Source organism: Bicyclus anynana, chromosome 26, assembly GCF_947172395.1.
Source record: "Bicyclus anynana chromosome 26, ilBicAnyn1.1, whole genome shotgun sequence".
Classification (NCBI taxonomy): Eukaryota; Metazoa; Arthropoda; class Insecta; order Lepidoptera; family Nymphalidae; genus Bicyclus; species Bicyclus anynana.
In genome coordinates this window covers 331,685-350,850 of record NC_069108.1, presented here as the reverse complement: position 1 = coordinate 350,850, position 19,166 = coordinate 331,685, and the positions used below count along the sequence as shown (strand labels likewise).

General features: G+C 37.8%; 2 protein-coding genes across 3 annotated transcripts; one reads left to right on the top strand and one right to left on the bottom strand.

Moving 5' to 3' along the window:
- Positions 1-4,795: 4,795 nt before the first annotated feature.
- LOC112045720 (uncharacterized) lies at positions 4,796-8,899 on the top strand. The gene is made up of 4 exons (XM_024082010.2): positions 4,796-5,177; positions 6,116-6,178; positions 6,718-6,863; positions 8,004-8,899. The coding sequence occupies exons 1-4, from the start codon at positions 5,138-5,140 to the stop codon at positions 8,175-8,177; spliced, it is 423 nt and encodes a 140-aa protein (XP_023937778.2). The 5' UTR covers positions 4,796-5,137; the 3' UTR covers positions 8,178-8,899.
- Positions 8,900-9,604: 705 nt separating this feature from the next.
- On the bottom strand, positions 9,605-18,464 carry LOC112045706 (gastrula zinc finger protein XlCGF49.1). Of its 2 annotated transcripts, none has more exons than XM_052889676.1 (5): positions 18,224-18,464; positions 16,621-16,735; positions 15,324-15,514; positions 13,344-13,548; positions 9,605-12,282 (listed from the first exon to the last, which is right to left on the bottom strand). In XM_052889676.1, the coding sequence occupies exons 2-5, from the start codon at positions 16,725-16,727 to the stop codon at positions 12,195-12,197; spliced, it is 591 nt and encodes a 196-aa protein (XP_052745636.1). In that variant the 5' UTR covers positions 16,728-16,735; positions 18,224-18,464; the 3' UTR covers positions 9,605-12,194. The 2 variants fall into 2 exon arrangements, with proteins under 2 accessions (XP_052745636.1, XP_023937759.2); XM_024081991.2 differs by having other exon boundaries at positions 16,621-16,729.
- Positions 18,465-19,166: the final 702 nt, after the last annotated feature.

Sequence of the window (19,166 nt, the reverse complement as noted above, 5' to 3'; positions counted from 1 at the left end):
TTAAGAAAATCTCAATCTGCCCAGCCGGGGATCGAACCCAAGACCTACGTCTTGTAAATCCACCGCGCATACCACTGCGCCACGGAGGCCGTCAAATAGTAGTAAACTTAAAAATAGTATTTAAACAAATAATACCTGAATATTGTATTCAATGTCGAGTTGTGTTTTGTGGGCCTGTAAAAACTGTATTTAAATAAGTATAATGTAAATAACACAAAATTGTGCATATGTGCGCTCACTGGAGTCGCTGAATTTGGACCACTTTTTACAATGATTTTGTAGGCACGTAACATGTCTATAGTATATTATTTCGTTGTCCATATTAATCTATCTATATACTAGTATATACTAATATTATAAATAGGTAAAGTTTGTGTTGTTGTAGGGGATTTTCTCTGGATGTCGAGTCGAAACTACACAAAATTATGCAATAAACTCATTACACACCGCGTGCGTTTATAATTTACACGCAGCATTATTAAGACTGCTCTTGTCATACGTACATTACCGGCTAATCATCAGATAATATAAAAAGTACCTAGGAAATGTATAAAATCAATAATATTTCACACATTGTCTACACATTATCGGTAATATATATATAAAGATAATGTTACAGAAGTATAGATACGTCACAGTCACTTACTGTATTCTATTCTGACGCAGTATTGCAAGCTAAGGGCGTTCATTACGTCTTTATTTATAACTTATCACTGTATGTCTGAGGAAACTCATAGATTCGGGTTTTCCTTAATGTAGTTTGCCACGTACAGCTTGCAGTTGAATAGTAAAATAATATGATGAGCCCACTCTAGGCTCGCGTGTCGATATCACGCAGTCAAGTATTTTGTCTATAGTGAATGGGGATGATGACTAGGTTTGAATATATTGATTTTTATGATACCTTCGGGTAAATAGGGTCAATGATAATTTATACATAAAAATCAAAGATTGTCTGGATATTTGCAAAATAAATGAGATTATAAAATTTCAAAATCTATTAAAAATATTTTATCGTAATTAGATGAAAATTCATACAGTTTTAGCTTCCTTACATTAAATGTGACATTTTTTAATATGTGAACTATAAGCATAAACGAACAAATAACAAAGATATTAGTAATTTTGTTTGAACGCGCATACAAATCTAACGATCATTACATTGCCTACGACGTCATTACTTCGAGCCATTTTGTATGGGGCATTTTTCAGGGATCCGCGGCAGCGCCGCAAATCTGACTCTTTAAATCCCTGTAGCTCCGAAAGTAATGATCGCAGATACCCTGTTACTTTTACAAAATTGCTTTACTATTAGTATACTCTTAATTTATATACAATTAAAAAAAACTGTCATCATCCCTATTGACTGCACAAAAAGTAAGAAAGTGTATACACTCGCATAATTTGACAGTTTGGTTCGCACTTTCAAACGAGAATGAGCTACTTATGTAGTTACTAGCTGACGTCGCGCGATTTCACCTGCGTGGTTTCCGTTACCGTAGGAATAGCGGGATAATATATAGCCTATAGCCTTCCTCGATAAATGGGCTATCTAACACTGAAAGAATTTTTCAAATCGGACCAGTAGTTCCGTTCAATCAAACAAACAAACAATTTCATTTAATTTCAATTTTCATTTCATTTCATTTTAGTATAGATGACTGTTGAATTAACGCAAGATTTTGAACATAATAGATATTCAATAGCCGTGATAGCCCAGTGGATATGACCTCTGCCTCCGATTCCGGTGTGGGTTTGAATGCGGTTCGGGGCACATACCTCAAACTTTTCAGTTGTATGCATTTTAATAAAATAAATATCACGTGTCTCAATCGGTGAAGGAAAACATCGTGAGGAAACCTGCATACCAGAGAATTTTCTTAATTCTCTGCGTGTGTGAAGTCTGCCAATCTGCATTGGGACTATTGGCCTACCCCTCCCACAGGAACTGCAACTACGCGGGTATATAAACAATACTAGCTGTCACCGCGCGGTTTTAACCGCGTGGTTCCCGTTCCCGTATAAATACGGGGATACTGTAGAGCCAAAAGCCTTCCTCGATAAATGAGCTACCTAACACTGAAATATTTTTTCGAATCGGACCAGTGGTTCCTGAGATTAGCGCGTTCAAACAAACAAACTCTTCAGCTTTTTATAATTAGTAATGATGATAGAAGATAGCAATTACGTTATGTTGAAAATTTGCGACACGTTTTAAGGTAGGCGAAGTAATAAATTTTGACAAATTCCAATCTAATAAATCTGTAGAGAGGTCCATTCTATACATGAAATATATTTCCAAAATAACTATCAGGGGGTGATTAGTGATCGATACTGATGCCAAAAATGCAATTAGTAAAGTTTTTGTCTTTTTGTCTGTCTGTATATTCGTTATAGAAACAAAAACTACTCGACAGATTTTAACGAAACTTGGTACAATGGGGATGATGACTAGGTTTGAATATATTGATTTTTATGATACATTCGGGTAAATAAGGTCAATGTTAACTAATTTATACATAAAAAACAAAGATTGTCTGGATATTTGCAAAATAATTAAGATTATAAAATTTCAAAATCTATTAATTTTTTTTTATCGTAATTTTTTTTTATAATCTAGAATTTTTTAAGGACTTTTATTTTACAAAAAATATGTCAGCCCTATCGTACCCTAATCAGTATAACTTAAAAGAATTATATATTAAACTACTTAATTTAAAAACTACTTTTTTAAACAAAGATCATACACCGTCCTGGCTTCCCCAGACATTGGAAAAGCCATGATGGTATTAAACAAACCTACATCTTTCCTATTTAAGTTTAAATCACTGATTAAGTCTTCTCTTTCCTGACCATTTTTAACACATTCCATCAATAAATGTTGTACATCGTCAATCACTCCACATATTTCGCAATTTGGCGATTCCGAGTTCTTCATTAAAAATGAAAATTTATTTGATGGAATGTGTCCAGATCGTAATCGATTTGCTATTTTAATTAAAAATCTTCTTATTTTTCCTGATTGAAACCAAGGAACTCTAGAAGGCTGACTCTGGATTGTACGATACCAAATACCCTTTTCCTTGGATCGTTGGTCAAAGTATTCTTTCCACAAATCGTGATTTTGACTTTTGTATTTTACTGTAACCTCTGAATAACTCGGCATAATAAAAATTTCATTTCCTTCTAAACATGCACTTTTTACTAGCAGGTCAGCCTTCTCATTTCCTTCTAAATTTTTTTATCGTAATTATATGAAAATTCATACAGTTTTAGATTCCTTACATTAAATGTGACATTTTTTAATATTTGAACTATAAACATAAACGCACAAATAACAAAGATATTAGTAATTTCGTTTGAACGCCCATACAAACCTAACGATCAACGAGCCAACGACGTCACTAAATCGTGCCATTTTGTATGGAGCGTTTTTCAGGGATCCGCGGCAGCGCCGCAAATCTGACCCTGTAAAATCCCTGTAGCTCCGAAAGTAATGATCGCAGATACCCTGTTACTTTTACAAAATTGCTTTGCTATTAGTATACTCTTAATTTATATACAATTTAAAAAACTGTCATCATCCCTATTTGGGCAGTTTATAGTATACTTTTCATCACGCTACGATCAATAGGAGCAGAGCAGTGAAGGGAAATGTTGGGAAAACGGGAGAAGTAACTCGATTTTTACAGCGATACTATTGTAAGAGCTGGATTAAAGAGGTCTAAGGGCGGACGAAGTCGCGGGCGTCCGCTAGTTTTTCCATAATATTCTAACGGAAACTAGACGGGTGAAACCGCGGGGCGTTGCCTAGTATTGAGTAAAATGAACCATCAAAGGCGTTAGGATAAGTAATTTCAAAGTTTTAATATTTTCAATAAAAATGCATAAAACTCAAATCAAGTTAGCCGTGCGTGTATAGACTCGACAAAATATTTACTTCCATAGAATAATAATTTATCTACGCTAATATTATAATGAGCCGTGATAGCCCAGCGGCCTCTGCCTCCAATTCCGAAGAGTGGGTTCGAATCCGGTCCGAAACATGCACCTCCAACTTTTCAGTTGTGTGCATTGTAAGGAATTAAATATCACGCGTCTTAAACGGTGAAGGAAAACATCGTGAGGAAACCGGCATACCTGATAACTAGTAAGTGTTACGTGGAAATCATAAGTGTTCATTTATACGACTTTATACGAGCGCCAGCTGTTACCGACGACTTCAGTCGGCGACGCCGTCGCCTGCCCCCGAGACGTCGCCGACTGCAGTCGATTCGTTATTTGTTGTAAGTATTAAATTTTTAAATACAAATTAAGAAAAAAGTTTGTATATGCGGTTGTCAAGGAGACGCGTGCTTTTTGTTTTTATTTATAGGTTTCACCGGCTTCACCACGCTGCTTGTAAAGATTCACTGTGGATCATCGTTCCTAAGTGGATCTTTACCAATAAAAAATACTCCATCTTATTTCGTTAGTTTTTGTAATCAGTTTTTAAATACAATCTTTTTAACAAAAAAAAATTGAACAGACTTCACAATCGAAAAATAAACTAAAAAACGCAAAACACCCTCGAATGTGCTACCTTCTGATCAATTTGAAGGCGGTGCCAAGCCAGACGTATTAATTAAAGCTGTTTCTGCAAGAACCACCGGAAATAACTGTCTTTAAATCCTAAAAGTTTATCTATGATTTGATCGGATTTATCATCTCCATATACTTTTATACGGGGTATACCTGGGTTTCGACGTTGTATGGGCCGGTGGGTATTCCCCTTTCAACTTTATACTTGGTACGGAACCCTTAGAAACATTATCACATAGCCTAGAATCCAGGACCTTGTGATACCAAGCCACATAACCACGGCACTAAACGACTGATTTGTGAAAATTCTTGACATTTCAAGTCAAGTGTATACCTACTCTATTACTTAGTTATTCTAAATATTTCCCATCCACTCGGGAGAAGTAAAAGGGGTAAAGTTACGCTAAATAAATATTTCAATCGCGTTCGCCTCCTACGGGAAAAACAAACTTCAGTTTTATATAAAAGGCGGTTCCGACGTCGAGCCGTCACTCCAGCGCCGCGCACAGGGCGGCCATCTTGTATTGCGTTTTGTTCTTGCATTGAACTTGAAAACATGTTGAAAGTTACCGCCATAGTGTCACTATTACTTATTGGTAAGTAAAAATGTTTACTAACATTTGTTATATTATGTTTACAACATATTTATCATGTTATACCTTTATTAATATGACAAATACTCCTTTGCCCTCCAATTATTCGGCAAAGACTGTGTTAGGAGTGGGTACAACAATAGTCCAGAGCGGGGATTGAACCACCACCCCTTGGTGTGTTAGGCCTCTTTAAAAACTCTTTACTTTACAATTAAGCTGTTGGGGTTTGTTGTAAAGTAGATGAAATTTAGGTATATAAGATGATTTGGGATAAAAGTAACCTATGTGTTATGTTAGCCTTTATCCAGTGTAAAATCTATTTCCATTCAAATCAAACCGCTTCAGTAGCCGCAGCGTAAAGGAGGAACAAACATACTTACACACTTACACACGAACTTTCACCTTTATAATATTAGTGTGAAGTGTGATTAGCAAATTAAAGAATCTAACGCCATTATTCGTAACCCAGAGTTTATTCCTTTTCATGAAAGAAGTCCCACAGAGGCGGCCCTGATGTCTTAATGGCGCTTATTGTCGTTTGGTAATGGCGGTTTTATTTTCATTTGTGTAAGGCGTTGTCAATTTTTAGTTCAGGTTTTAGCCGCGGGACTTCTTTCATGAAAAGGACTCTACCTAACTTACGATGTGAAAATATTACTATATATTAATATAATTATAGCAGGTCATTATTTTAGTCGGTGCTACTCGCTGATAACGTAGCGTTTGGCAAAAGAATTTTTAAAATCAGTTTATTCGTTTCGTAACAACAAACTCACATTCACATTTATATTACTTTAGTATGCTATTCATTTTACTTTTGGTGAAAATGGAACCCAATTACCCAACTTAAGTCCTATTGCCTCCAAGTATCTATGCAAAGCATTATATGTTTTTTAACTTATCTACTTGCTTTAGTTAATTTAGCTGCTTGTTGTTGCTAGCCTCTCGCGCGGATCCTAGCCGACATAAAAGGGAAGGTGCGCCATCTGTCGACTTTGACTCAGGTATCTAAACTCAAAATCAATGTCTTTCAACTACTCTACAATTAGTTTTGTTTATTTTGCTATTAACAATGTACGATTGAAACATTATAGACAACAACTGACAATGCTCTGTTTTCAGAGTGAATGTAGAAAAAAGGTTTAGTTAGTAGTTCGTATCGATAGGTGAGTTTATTTACTTCTGTTTGTTTTTCAGAAAATCTCAAATAAATCAATTATTATTCATAATGACTGCTTCTGCTTTGCATTCGGTAGTTTACTATATATAAGAAATATCTCTTGGGTGTTTATTTGTCTAAAATATGTTTAAATTATTTTATTTACTCCATGCATGTTTAAAAGACAATATTAGCTGGGTTTATAAAAAATTCATCGATACAAAATATTACCCTATTTTCGTAATAACCACAAAGAATCTTACTGGCGGATTCCCCGGGTGAGCTGTTACCCACATCCAGACCAAGCATAGGAGAAGAAATATGGTGCTTAGACCCACCATGCTGCTCCAACGGCTAAAACTACTAGAACCTTTCGTCCCGCAGGCAGCACCCTGTGGGCCGCCAGCCTGTCGTGCGACTCGTGCGGCAGCGAGTGTGCGGCGGCGTGCGGCACGCGCCACTTCCGCTCCTGCTGCTTCAACTACTTGCGCCGGAAGCGGGGCCCTGGACCCGGACCCGACTCCATGAAGGTAAGTCTATTGTATTATTACGCAACTAGTAATTGTAGCATCATCTTGTGATAGAAACATCTCGAGCAGATCCCAGGACTTTGGAAACTTTGGACCCTTTTAGAATGCATGAACACTCATTACCCTGCCCGATATATACTCCAGCGGGTAGTTGTCTCGTCTTGTGGTAAAAAGATCTCGAGCTTGGACTTGTGACCTTGGACCCTTTTGGAATGCATTAACACTCATTACCCTGCCCGATATATACTCCAGCGGGTAGTTGTCTCGTCTTGTGGTAAAAAGATCTCGAGCTTGGACTTGTGCCCTTGGACCCTTTTAGAATGCATTAACACTCATTACCCTGCCCGATATATACTCCAGCGGGTAGTTGTCTCGTCTTGTGGTAAAAAGATCTCGAGCTTGGACTTGTGCCCTTGGACCCTTTTAGAATGCATTAACACTCATTACCCTGCCCGATATATACTCCAGCGGGTAGTTGTCTCGTCTTGTGGTAAAAAGATCTCGAGCTTGAACTTGTGACCTTGGACCCTTTTAGAATGCATAAACACTCATTACCCTGCCCGATATATACTCCATGCCCACACTAAAAATTACACCACAAAACATCATCGCACAAAATCACTAACTCGACGAGCAGCATGACGGTGTACATACTTCTCAACAGAAAACTATCGCGTAGTGATTATATACTCTTTGCAGAGAACTAAACGCAAAAAACCACTTACCCTCATAGTTATAGTATCACTGTCATAAAAACTTTATATAAAAACCTTTTTTTTAATATATAGATATGAATATAAAATTAACATCACTTACGTAGGAACCCTTATTAAGTCCTTGAGACCTTAGAGAATGCGCCCAGGAGCATGCCCTCGTGTCATGTTACCATTACATTGTACTTAAATGGCTCTTGCACAATATAATTCAGTAAAATTCTGAAGGACCTAAGTTTTTCTAACGTCAGACGCAATAAGCTAACAATATTGACTGGAATACCATTTAAAAATTACAAATTTCGAAATATCGCTACTAACGTAATTACATTACAAGACAAAACACTCAAATAGGTAGTTACTCAAAATTCAACAGTGGGTTTACTTTCCATTTACATCGATTTTAATCATCTGTATTTATTTACAGTTGCCTCAAAATTTCCACGAGTTCAAGCCCGAGGGTGTACAGAAGTCTAAAATATCAGTGTTCGGTGCTGAAGACATGCCAGATTTCTGGGGCCGCATGGTGCCGAGCGATTATAGATTCTATCCCTTTGACGATACGCTCGAGAACAGACTGCAGGCTATGTACGACGCGTAATTAACGTATTTTTAAGGCTGCAATATTATATATAACTTGTATATAGACATATGCATAAGTAAACTAAAGGACGCGCGCGACTTGGTCCGCGAAAGACGATGTAAACTATCATTGAATGTTATCTTTTTTTTAATGTCTCGCATGCAAATGCAAAATCAAAACGCAAAGTTAACGCCATAGATAATTTAACTGGGGTAAACAGTAAACACCTCCGCCATTGTGGTGACGTCACATGACAAGCGCCATTTTTAGGATTCCGTATTAATTTTAATAGTTCTACTGCTTTATTATTATCCATATTAAATTAATGTCCATAATTATTATTTATCTTGATGTCAACGCAGACAAAACGGCAACTCTAAGCGCTGTCTACAGAACAAAACCTAGACTCCTAGAGCAACTTCTCAAAAATCATGACTTAAATCAATTTTTCCATGATTTTTCTTATACATTATTAATAACAACCTCTTCAAGATTTTTAATTAAAATAAAACTTGATTTAATGTCTTATAAAGGCTGTGTAGACATGAATTCAAGGATTTGTAAGAACTGACCAATTTTTTACATCGTAAATTCATAAGTAAAAATTTTCTGTAATCGACAGTGATTTGTTTCAATAGCAGAAAACCTTTTACCTTAAACTTACGAGTAATATTAACATACCAGTATTATCTTACAGCATTTAGTAATAATTGTAAGTTAAATTATTTTTGTGTTATAAATAAAAAATAAATATATAACATTTGTTTTATTATATACTAAGAGTCAATAACCTGGTATGGTTTACAAAACTTGTAAAAAAAAATACACCAATTCTCGCAATTCAGTTCTTCTACCGTAAAAAGTTGTGAGATCCATGTAATACCTACCAAGTCGATTACTATATCCAGTTCTTTTTTTAGAATTTAATCTATTGTGAGTGTTATTCATATTAATTGATTATGAAACACGTCTAAAACTCACGCGATACAACGTCGGAGTATGCCCGACTAGTTTTGAACCCTTACGGGGCCCTTAGTCATGAGCTGGTTTTGCAAAGCGGCACGATCCAGTAGTTTCATTAATCAATGAAAACAATTAAATATTTCTTCTTTACAATATTGGTACTAATTAGAAGACACACGCGGTTGCACCTACGAAGTTGCCGTTCCCGTGCGATTATATATCTATACTAATATTATAAGCTAAGCTAAGCTGAATAGTTTGTTTGATTGTTTGAATGAACGCGCTAATCTCAGGAACTACTGGTATGATTTGATAAATTCTTTTGATGTGTGTTAGTGTTAAATAGCCCATTTATCGAGGAAGGCTATTATTTTTATCCCCGTATTCCTTCGGGAACGGGGACCACGCTGGTAAAACCGCGCGGCGTCAGCTAGTTGCAGATTAAAATTGTTGCAGAATTGCAAGAAAATAAAACAAAGGTATATTTGATAACTTTTTGTAATCATCCCGTATTTCATTCACTTAATCATAAAATAATAACACACTAAAACCATCAACAGAGGCTTACACTAGCAGTGGTGTGCACAAAGGCAGTACTTAGGGTAGGCAGCGCACTATACATACAAACTCGTTATGATCATGACTCATTTGTGGGCCTATTATGTAGGGTTGCCAACCGTACTATCTATACTAATATTATAAAGCTGAAGAGTTTATTTATTTGTTTGTTTGATTGAACGCGCTAATCTCAGGAACTACTGGTCCGATTTGAAAAATTCTTTCAGTGTTAAATAGCCCATTTATCGAGGAAGGCTATAGGCTATATTTTATCCCCGTATTCATACGGGAACGGGAACCACGCGGGTGAAACCGCGCGGCGTCAGCTAGTAACATATAATATTGTACTATTTTTTTAGTCTGCGTACTATTGAAGAAATATACAGTACGCAAAAATACTACATTTTCAACAAAGAAATCTAACACAAATCTTTCATTCTAAAACTTTATAAACATTATTTTTCGACAGATGCAATAGCGTAGTATCGAGTTTCGTAACTAACTTTTAGTTTTCAATAATTTATAAATTACATATAAGAATATGACACTCTAGACACAATTATAGGCAAAAAACCTGAAAAATGCAACAAACCCAAACAATTATTATAGGTAGTTTTTTATGAAAATAAACGTATTTCTTCACTAACTCCGTAATATAGGTACTATATTTTCTTGAAGCGTACCATATTATAAAGCTAAATTTGAAAAATACTATATCTTTCTCAAAAATTGTTGGCAACCCTACTGTTATGTATCTCAGTGCACCATTCAAATAATGAATCACTACATCGTTTTTCATCTTATTTTCGTTTTTGCAATCGTCTAACATCGTGTTTTAACTAAATGAAATAGTTACCGTCATTTTACGTAAAGTGACAGTATTAAAGTAATAATAGTAGCAAGTAGTAACTTTATTTAAACGAAAAACCGCTATTTACGTAATTTCGTTGAAATGAGCATAATAGATGATAGTAAAATCAAAATATCACTGTCAGTTGATGTGAAATGTCGTAGTCAAGGTCATTTTGATGAAGTGATGAAGCGATGAAAAACCACAAAGTAACCGCAGTGAGTCTTTAAGTGTGTCTGTAAGAGATTTTTTAAGTGTCATCAACGAAGTTACCAAGCTATAGAGCTGTGTTCCACTAAGCGATTACAACGTTCAAAATACTTCTGCCACCGTTCCACATGACGACGGTAGCAGCGACAGTGATTGTACCATATTTTGTGGTAGAGGAAACACATCGAGCAGGTCCCAGGACTTGTGACCTTGGGAGTAGGTTTAAGGGATCCCTTTAGAATGCATCGACACTCACCTCCCCTGCCCGACACTCACACTAAACAATTTATGATAAATAACACAAAACATTATTGCATAATATTACTAACGCGACCGGCAGCGTGACGGTGTCTACGCTGCCTAACATACAACTGAGCTCAAGTCATCAAATACCCTCTCATTTATACCAACAGTGTTACCTCCCATCTACAATAAAATAATTATTGAATGTTAATACCACCTGTAATCACGTTGTGGTCGCGGCGAACAAGTCCCCTATGACGACGACTACAACCCATGTCAAGAGACTCAGACTAACTGCACAAGGACATGTATCGAACACAAATTGACCAACAGTTTGTCTGTAGTTTTTTGAGGGGGGCGAGGTAAACTCACACATCGAAAACAGTTAACACAAATAAGTATTTTTCGTGTTCTTATACTACATTTATTTTATTTTTATTTACGAATTAGCCCTTGACTACAATCTCACCTGATGGGGCTCTTTACACAATGAAAACGATTACAACAATGAAACATCGATTCTATAGCAACAGTTTTTATAAACGGCGTTAGATCATTGATCATATGATTTTGACGGCCTCCGTAGCGCAGTGGTATGCGCGGTGGATTTAATGACGGAGGTCTAGGGTTCGATCCCCGGCTGGGCCGATTGAGGTTTACTTAATTGGTCCAGGTCTAGCTGGTGGGAGGCTTCGGCCGTGGTTAGTTACCACCCTTCCGACAAAGACGTACCGCCAAGCGATTTAGCGTTCCGGTACGATGTCGTGTAGAAACCGATAGGAGCGTGGATTTTTATTCTCCTCCTAACAAGTTAGCCCGCTTCCATCTTAGATTACATCATCACTTACCATCAGGTGAGATTGTAGTCAAGGGCTGACTTGTAAAGAATAAAAAAAAAAAATTATATACTTTGACGTAGCGGGTCAGTTCCTTGTGTAATTAGTCCGAGTCAAGAGATGGGTCGTCGTGCACTTTATTGTAGACTATTTACAATTTAACAAGCGACCCAACGTATGTCGTGAAGAGAAATAGACAAATGCCGATGCCGAAAAAAAAAGTGGCAACGGAGTTCCAGTCCCATCTCTTTCGTTCCAACGCAATGAAAGAGATATATTTCCGGTTGGTTGATATATTTTGTCTATTTCCCCACACGAGTCATGTCGGTCGAATGTTAGTGATAAATGATGCTAGTCTCTATTTTCCAGCTTCTCTTATACATGATGGCTAATGATCTCTTTCTTCTTTCTCTCTTTGTCGTGCTTCTTTGAATGCAGCACCATCTTGCTTCTTGTGAGGAATCTAGAAAGAAAGAAACAACTTTAGGTATTACATGATTTGTTTTTGTAAAATTTAAAAAGATCGATGTTAACTTTCAACCTCTATTTAATTTAATAATCATTTTACAAAAAAATTAACAAAATATTAAAAATAATGTTATTCAATATTTTCCAAAATTCTACCCCTATAGGGTAAAATAAGCGTTGAAGTTTTTTAATAACTACATAAAAAATATATTTTTTTTTGTTTTCATACAAAGTAATTCAAATAATTCCGACTATTAATGTAACCAGTCTTTACTATCCTTGCATTTAAAATACGTCAAACTTGGCTACGTCATAATTATAAGGCTGCGTATAAGACACACATTTTAAGATCTAATTACAAAAGAAATGTTATTTACCCCCAAAAAAATTTATTTTAAAACAAATATTCCTTGAACATTTTTAAATAATTTTTTGTACAAAATATAACTCTAGTGATATGGGAAATACTGACGAGCACCCTGTATATAAGGTTAGTAAATACAAAATTGTGAATGTGTGTGCTCAGTGGCGTCGCTAAATTTGAATACTATTTGCAGGCAGGTAACATCATCATCATTATCAACCCATAATCGGCTCACTGCTGAGCTCGAGTCTCCTCTCAGAATGAGGGGTTAGGCCAATAGTCCACCACGCTGGCCCAATGCGGATTGGCAGACTTCACACACGCAGAGAATTAAGAAAATTCTTTGGTATGTTTCCTCACGATGTTTCCTTCACCGTTTGAGACACCTGATATTTAATTTCTTAGTATTCACACAACTGAAGAGTTGGGGGTATATGCCCCGGACCGGATTCGAACATATACCCTCCAGAATCGGAGGCAGAGATCATATCCACTGGGCTACCACGGCTCTCATATTTTAATATATAAATGCGAAAGGTCATCACGAAATCTTGAAAATCGTTTGACATACAAAGATGAAATTTGGCAGGGAGGTAGCTTGTAATTAGTAGGTTTTAATTTAGGATTAAGGAGGTCTAAGGGTGGACGAAGTCGCGGGCGTCCGCTAGTACAGCATAAAACATCGCTCCTACCTCTTGTTGCAAACTTCGCACTGGTGCGGCTTCTCGCCCAGGTGCATCTTGAAGTGCATGACGAGGTTGTTCTTCTGCGTGAAGCTCTTGGAGCAGATCTCGCACTGGTGCGGCTTCTCGCCCGTGTGCACCTTCTCGTGCCGGTCCAGGTCCGCCTTGCGGTAGAACGACGCCCCGCACTCCGAGCAGTTGAAGTTCTTTATACCTGCCGCCACAGAACATACAATAAGTCTTACGAGCAGCGCGGTGAAGAAGGAGGGCCTCTTTATGATTAACTCCTTCTTCAAGAAGCAACCACAGCGGAACTTGACTTGGATGAGCCCCGATGGTTCTACGAAAAACGAGATTAATTTCATCTTGTCTACCACAGGCATATATTCAACGATGTCTCTGTGATCCTTACCTTATCAGCCGATGGACGTCCACTGCTGGACATAGGCCTCTTGCATGGACCTCCAATCACAACAATCTCGAGCCGCCAGCATCCAGCGGCTCCCTGCAACCCGCTTGATATCCTCGGTCCACCTAGTGGGGGTTCGCCCAACACTGCGCTTTCCGGTGCAGGGTCGCCATTCCAGCACCTTGGGACAACAACGTCCATCGGCTCTTCGAACTATGTGGCCCGCCTATTGCCACTTCAACTTCGCGACTCGCTGAGCTATGTCAGTGACTTTGGTTCGTCTGCGGATCTCCTCATTCCTGATTCATCATTTCCTGATCACGCAGAGAAGTCTCCAGAGAGTCTCTGTGATCAACAGGCTGAAAATCGGTAGCGATCATCGAATGGTTAGAGTCACGTTGAATATCAACGTTCAGCTGGAACGGTATCGACTGGTGAAGTCTACGCTCCGACCTACTCGTGCCCATATTCAAGACCCCAAGTCCTTTCAACTAGAACTGCAGAACCGCTTTTATTGCCTAGCAAATTGCGATTATGTGGACGATCTCAACAACAGGTTTGTGGAAACTGTCCATACGGTTGGATCTAAATTCTATAAGACCCATTGTACGAAAAGAACAAAAAGTTCACACACCAAACACTTAAACTCATGGAAGAGAGGCAAGAATTGAGATTACAATCTTCCGCAGATGCGTCAAAATACCGAAGAATCAATAGACTTAGATATCTAAGTCGCAAACCTTGTAAAACTTCCATACCGAGCGTATTAAAAATGCGGTTGAAAATAATCGAGGCTAAAAAGTTTTCGCAAGAGATCTGTCTATTGGACAGACTGCCTCTGTCCAATAGACAGATCTCTTGCGAATGCTGACGCGTCTGAAGACCGAGCAGAGTAATCTGATTTCTTCAAAGCCCGAGATATTAAGCGAGGTCGAGAAGTTCGGACAGTTATACACAGCTACTCAACAGCCTGTTGTCAATTTGGCAAAAGATCCGAGAGCCAAGAAGACCCGACACTATACCGAAGATATCCCGGACGTCAGCCTATACTAGATTAGTACTGCTCTCAAACAACTAAAGACCAATAAGGCACCAGCTAAGGACGGAATCACAGCAGAACTCCTGAAAGCGGGTGGAAAACCAATACTTAAAGTCCTTTAGCGATTGTTCAAATCCGTCATTCACGAGGGCACGACGCCTGAGGCGTGGCAACTGAACATGGTTCTGTTCTTCAAAAAAGGTGACAACACCTTGCTGAACAATTAGCGACCCATCTCGTTGCTGAGTCGTGTTTACAAATTGTTCTCGAGAGTCATTACAAACCGTCTCGCTAATTGGTTAGACGACTTCTTGCCTCCCGAACAAGCCGGATTCCAAAAAGGCTTTAGTACCATAGACCACATCCATACGCTGTGGCAGGTTATACAGAAGACTCAGGAGTATACCCAGCCACTTTGCTTAGCGTTTGTGGATTATGAGAAAGCCTTCGGTAGAAACCTGGGCTGTGCTAAGGTTATTGCAAAGATGCCACATTGACTACAGGTATATCCAAGCGTTTTATATCAAAGTGTGTCAGTTACCCTTATGTGATAAACTGTGTATACTGAGATGTCCGAGCTGTGTGTACGTCTTCCCGCAGGTCGTGCACATGTAGGGCCGCTCGCCGGTGTGCGTGCGCCTGTGCTTCTTCAGCTCGTAGCCCGTCTGGAACACCTTGCCGCACTGCTCGCAAGACTGCGGCGACTTGGGCGCCACTCGCTTACGACGCTTCCTGCAATGGACAAAGAAATACTATTTTTAATCAATATTTGGACCCTTATTCCATTTAAGGTGGGTACATGTAATGTAATATTCTGCCCTACATTGCATGTTCACTGCTGCCTTGGACGTATGGCGCGCGCGGTACGGGCATTGACTACGAATCAGTCGGCTCAGTCCTGCGCACACTGCGCGCCCTTTTGTGTTCTTACCAAAAACCGACAAATCTCGGATCGAACCGCGCACGAGTTGTAACGCTCGAAGCGTGCGCGACCCAGGCGCAGTTCGTGCGCGCGAGGCGTCCAAACCACGAGCATTCGTGATACATTGCAATGTGGACGTCAAATTCTTGCATTGCATGTTGCATTGCACCAATCTGAACCCACCTTTATAAAATAAATAAATAAAATAGCCTTTTATTTTGAACAGCTTTTGGTTACATGAGTGTGGTGTTTGATTTGATTGATTATATTATGTCCCGCTGTTCAAAGTGTCTTCTGACATAGGCCTCCTCCAGCTGCTTCCACTGCACCCTGTCAGCCGCAACTCTGGTCCAGCGTGGCCCCAGGGTTAGGCGGATGTCGTCCTCCTACCTTCTTATTGGACGTCCACGTTGTCTGGTACTGTCTCTTGGGTACCAGAGTGTCACCTGCTTGCTCCATTTATCGGTTGTGCAGCGCAACATGTGTCCCGGCCAACGCCATTTCAAGAGGTTGATTCTAATGAGAACATCAGCAAGTTTTGTCCTATGTTTTATCTCACTTGAGGTGATCCTGTCCGTTAGTCTTATACCCAAAATACTTCGTTCCATTGCCCTCTGACACTTAGCTATCTTTTCTCTATGTTTTTGTGTCAGGGACCAAGTTTCGCTTCCGTATGTTATACATGGGAGTATAGACGTATTGAAGGTTCTCCTCTTAATGGACATATTTATTTCTTTGCGTTTCAATTCCTTTTCCATTTACTATACTAAATTAACATTGTTAATATTAAATTTGATATGAGTCAACTACCCTATTGGCTAGCGTACTTACCTATTGTAGGAAACTGGGCTGATAAAGTTTAAGCTTACATAAAATAAGATAGCTCTTGTCCTATTAAAGAATTAATGAATCTTACTTTTTTGGTTCTTCCGATCCTGGCTCCTCGTCAGATATCTCTATGACTTCACACTTTATGACTATCTCTTCCACAGGCTGGCTGGCTAGAGCCACAGATGAATCCATCGCTGACCCTGTAATCATTTAACCATTGTGAAGCTGATACACAGTTTTATGCATGAAATTCAGTATACCTCAAATCTTGTGGGATCATGTATTTTCTGATATAAAAAGAAGCCTATGTTCTGCTCTAAGGGTCAATTTATCTCATTACTAAATGACAAGGACATCTCTTTACTAAAAGACAATGGGCATAAGAAGTATCACTGAACTGAGTAGATCTTGGAAAGTTCAGACCGGTGTATTAATAGCTCAGTTTGTTTGTGATGTATCAGCTGGCAGTCATTGCGAGGAGTCAATGATCAGGGTAACTCCAACATTGGTAAGTAAGTAAGGCACTAAACTCAAAGTGAAACAGGACATCGCTAGAAATTGAATTCCAAAACAGCTTTTACTTTATAACCAGCGTTTTAGTTTAAACAGTCTTTCATTTATATTTTTTCATTCTTTCATTTTATTAACTTAAAAATTCTGTTTTGAATTTCATTTTCTGTGTGTAAAATGCATAACTTGACACTTAATGACTGCTATGAAATGTTACATTTAAAAGTCTTCAAATCATACATTCAATTAATCTTTATTTCATAGTGGCACAAAAAAGATGATACCAATACTAATCCTCATTGTCAGTTGGTCAATGTCTTTTCATTCAACTTGGTAATAAGGTAAAAAAAGTAATTTAGCTGTGAAAAGGTAAAATACAGACAGACTTACACTTGAATTAATAATATTACATGTGCATGTTAATCAAGCATGAATTAGGACATCAATGGTGAAAGAATTTTTCAAATCGGCCCAGTGGTTTTAAATCGCCCTAATTGAGAAACAAACCAAATAAACAATGAAATATTTTCTCCTTGTATTAGTAGTACAGATATATTTTGTTTTCTTGTACTGCCAATCTGCGATCAGTACTAGGAAGAGAAAGAAATGTGTTAGGAGCGTCATTGTCTCACTAGGAGGTACTACTTATTCAGCATCCTTCCAATGTTCAGATTGAGTACGATTCAGACATGTAGAACATTTAAGAGCTATTTTTCTGTTGGCTATGATATGCGGATGAATAAAGAGTCACTTCTTGGCTCTGAATATATGTTAGATTTTTTTTGTTTAGTTAAATCCATCAGTAACCAACTATTGATTAACAATTTGGTAACCAGGCGGCATTAAGAATTTGTTTGTGTGCTCTGCTGTACATGTTAGTAATTATTACTATTTCAAACATTATAAATGTAAGCCCACCAATCTGCATTGGGCCAAAGTAGTGGGTCTAAGCTCTAGACTGCCTGACCATGCAGTAGCTTACATTATCTGAATGGATATAGATTGCGTGTAACTTGAGACTAAGTAATACTAAAAGATAGAAATCTTTAGCATTTAACCTCACTTTTATAGTAATTATTAAATAAAGCATGAATTATGACTCCATTAAGTTAAGCATACTAAAACAGTCTGCATAAAAACATGTCTACAAACTAATTTTATTAAATTAAATCACTCACCAAACTTGTTTGACAACTTTGTAACAAGTTACTTATTTACAAAAAATCTTTACACATCTTCCATTTTCATGTCCCGGTGGGTAAACATGTCCTTTATAAAATCTATTTATTATAAATTTTATTAATAATAAAATGTTAATTTGGTGGAAATCAAATCAAATCTTCTGGATTGTTTACATACATCGGGAAGAAAAATTCGATTTTTTTTGTACGTCAGTCAGTGTATTTTTTAATTGGATAGACCACAGACCACAAATGAAGGGATAGACTGGCTTTATGGCTCTGAGTTCTAGCCTTTTTGTGCCTTATGTCAAAGTACTGTCAAAGTCAACAGACTGTATGTTACTGACAATAATTTTAAGTTTTGTTTTTACATTGGTAGTCAAAAATTGTTCTATAGTCCGCAACTTTAGGCTTTTTACACAACAATATCACTACTCAAAAAGGTTCTTTTAGGCGACACTTTTCGTTTCGATTCACATACATTTTATTTTTAATAATAAGTTTACGGCTCTGGGTTCTAGCCCTTTTGAGCCCGGATTCACATACAATTAATTAATTATCTTGGACTAATTATAGAAGGACCTGCCTCGCAAGACGTTACCTCTCTGTCAATCAATCAACGATCTAACGCGTGTATACTTATATCGTATCGATGTTTCATTGTTGTAATCGTTTTCGTCGACTGAAAAAACTCCCTAATCATTCCGGTTTGTGTAGTAAGTAGTTCAATGGCATGAAAAATGGTCAACAACTTCTAATTCACTAAAAGATGACGTGACGTTCGATTTCAGTTTCACCTGATGGTAAGCGATGATGCAATCTAAGATTTTTTTTTTTTATTGTTTACAAGTTAGCCCTTGACTACAATCTCACCTGATGGTAAGTGATGATGTAGTCTTAGATGGAAGCGGGCTAACTTGTAAGGAGGAGGATGAAAATC

Coding starts and splice junctions, on each gene's coding strand:
- LOC112045706 (XM_052889676.1), bottom strand. CDS start 16,727: ATGGATTCATCTGTGGCTCTAGCCAGCCAGCCTGTGGAAGAGATAGTC. Junction 15,515..16,620: donor GGATCGGAAGAACCAAAAAA/GTAAGATTCATT, acceptor TGTCCATTGCAG/GAAGCGTCGTAAGCGAGTGG. Junction 12,283..13,343: donor TGCGAAGTTTGCAACAAGAG/GTAGGAGCGATG, acceptor CTTTCTTTCTAG/ATTCCTCACAAGAAGCAAGA.
- LOC112045720 (XM_024082010.2), top strand. CDS start 5,138: ATGTTGAAAGTTACCGCCATAGTGTCACTATTACTTATTG. Junction 5,178..6,115: donor AGTGTCACTATTACTTATTG/GTAAGTAAAAAT, acceptor TGTTGTTGCTAG/CCTCTCGCGCGGATCCTAGC. Junction 6,864..8,003: donor CCGGACCCGACTCCATGAAG/GTAAGTCTATTG, acceptor ATTTATTTACAG/TTGCCTCAAAATTTCCACGA.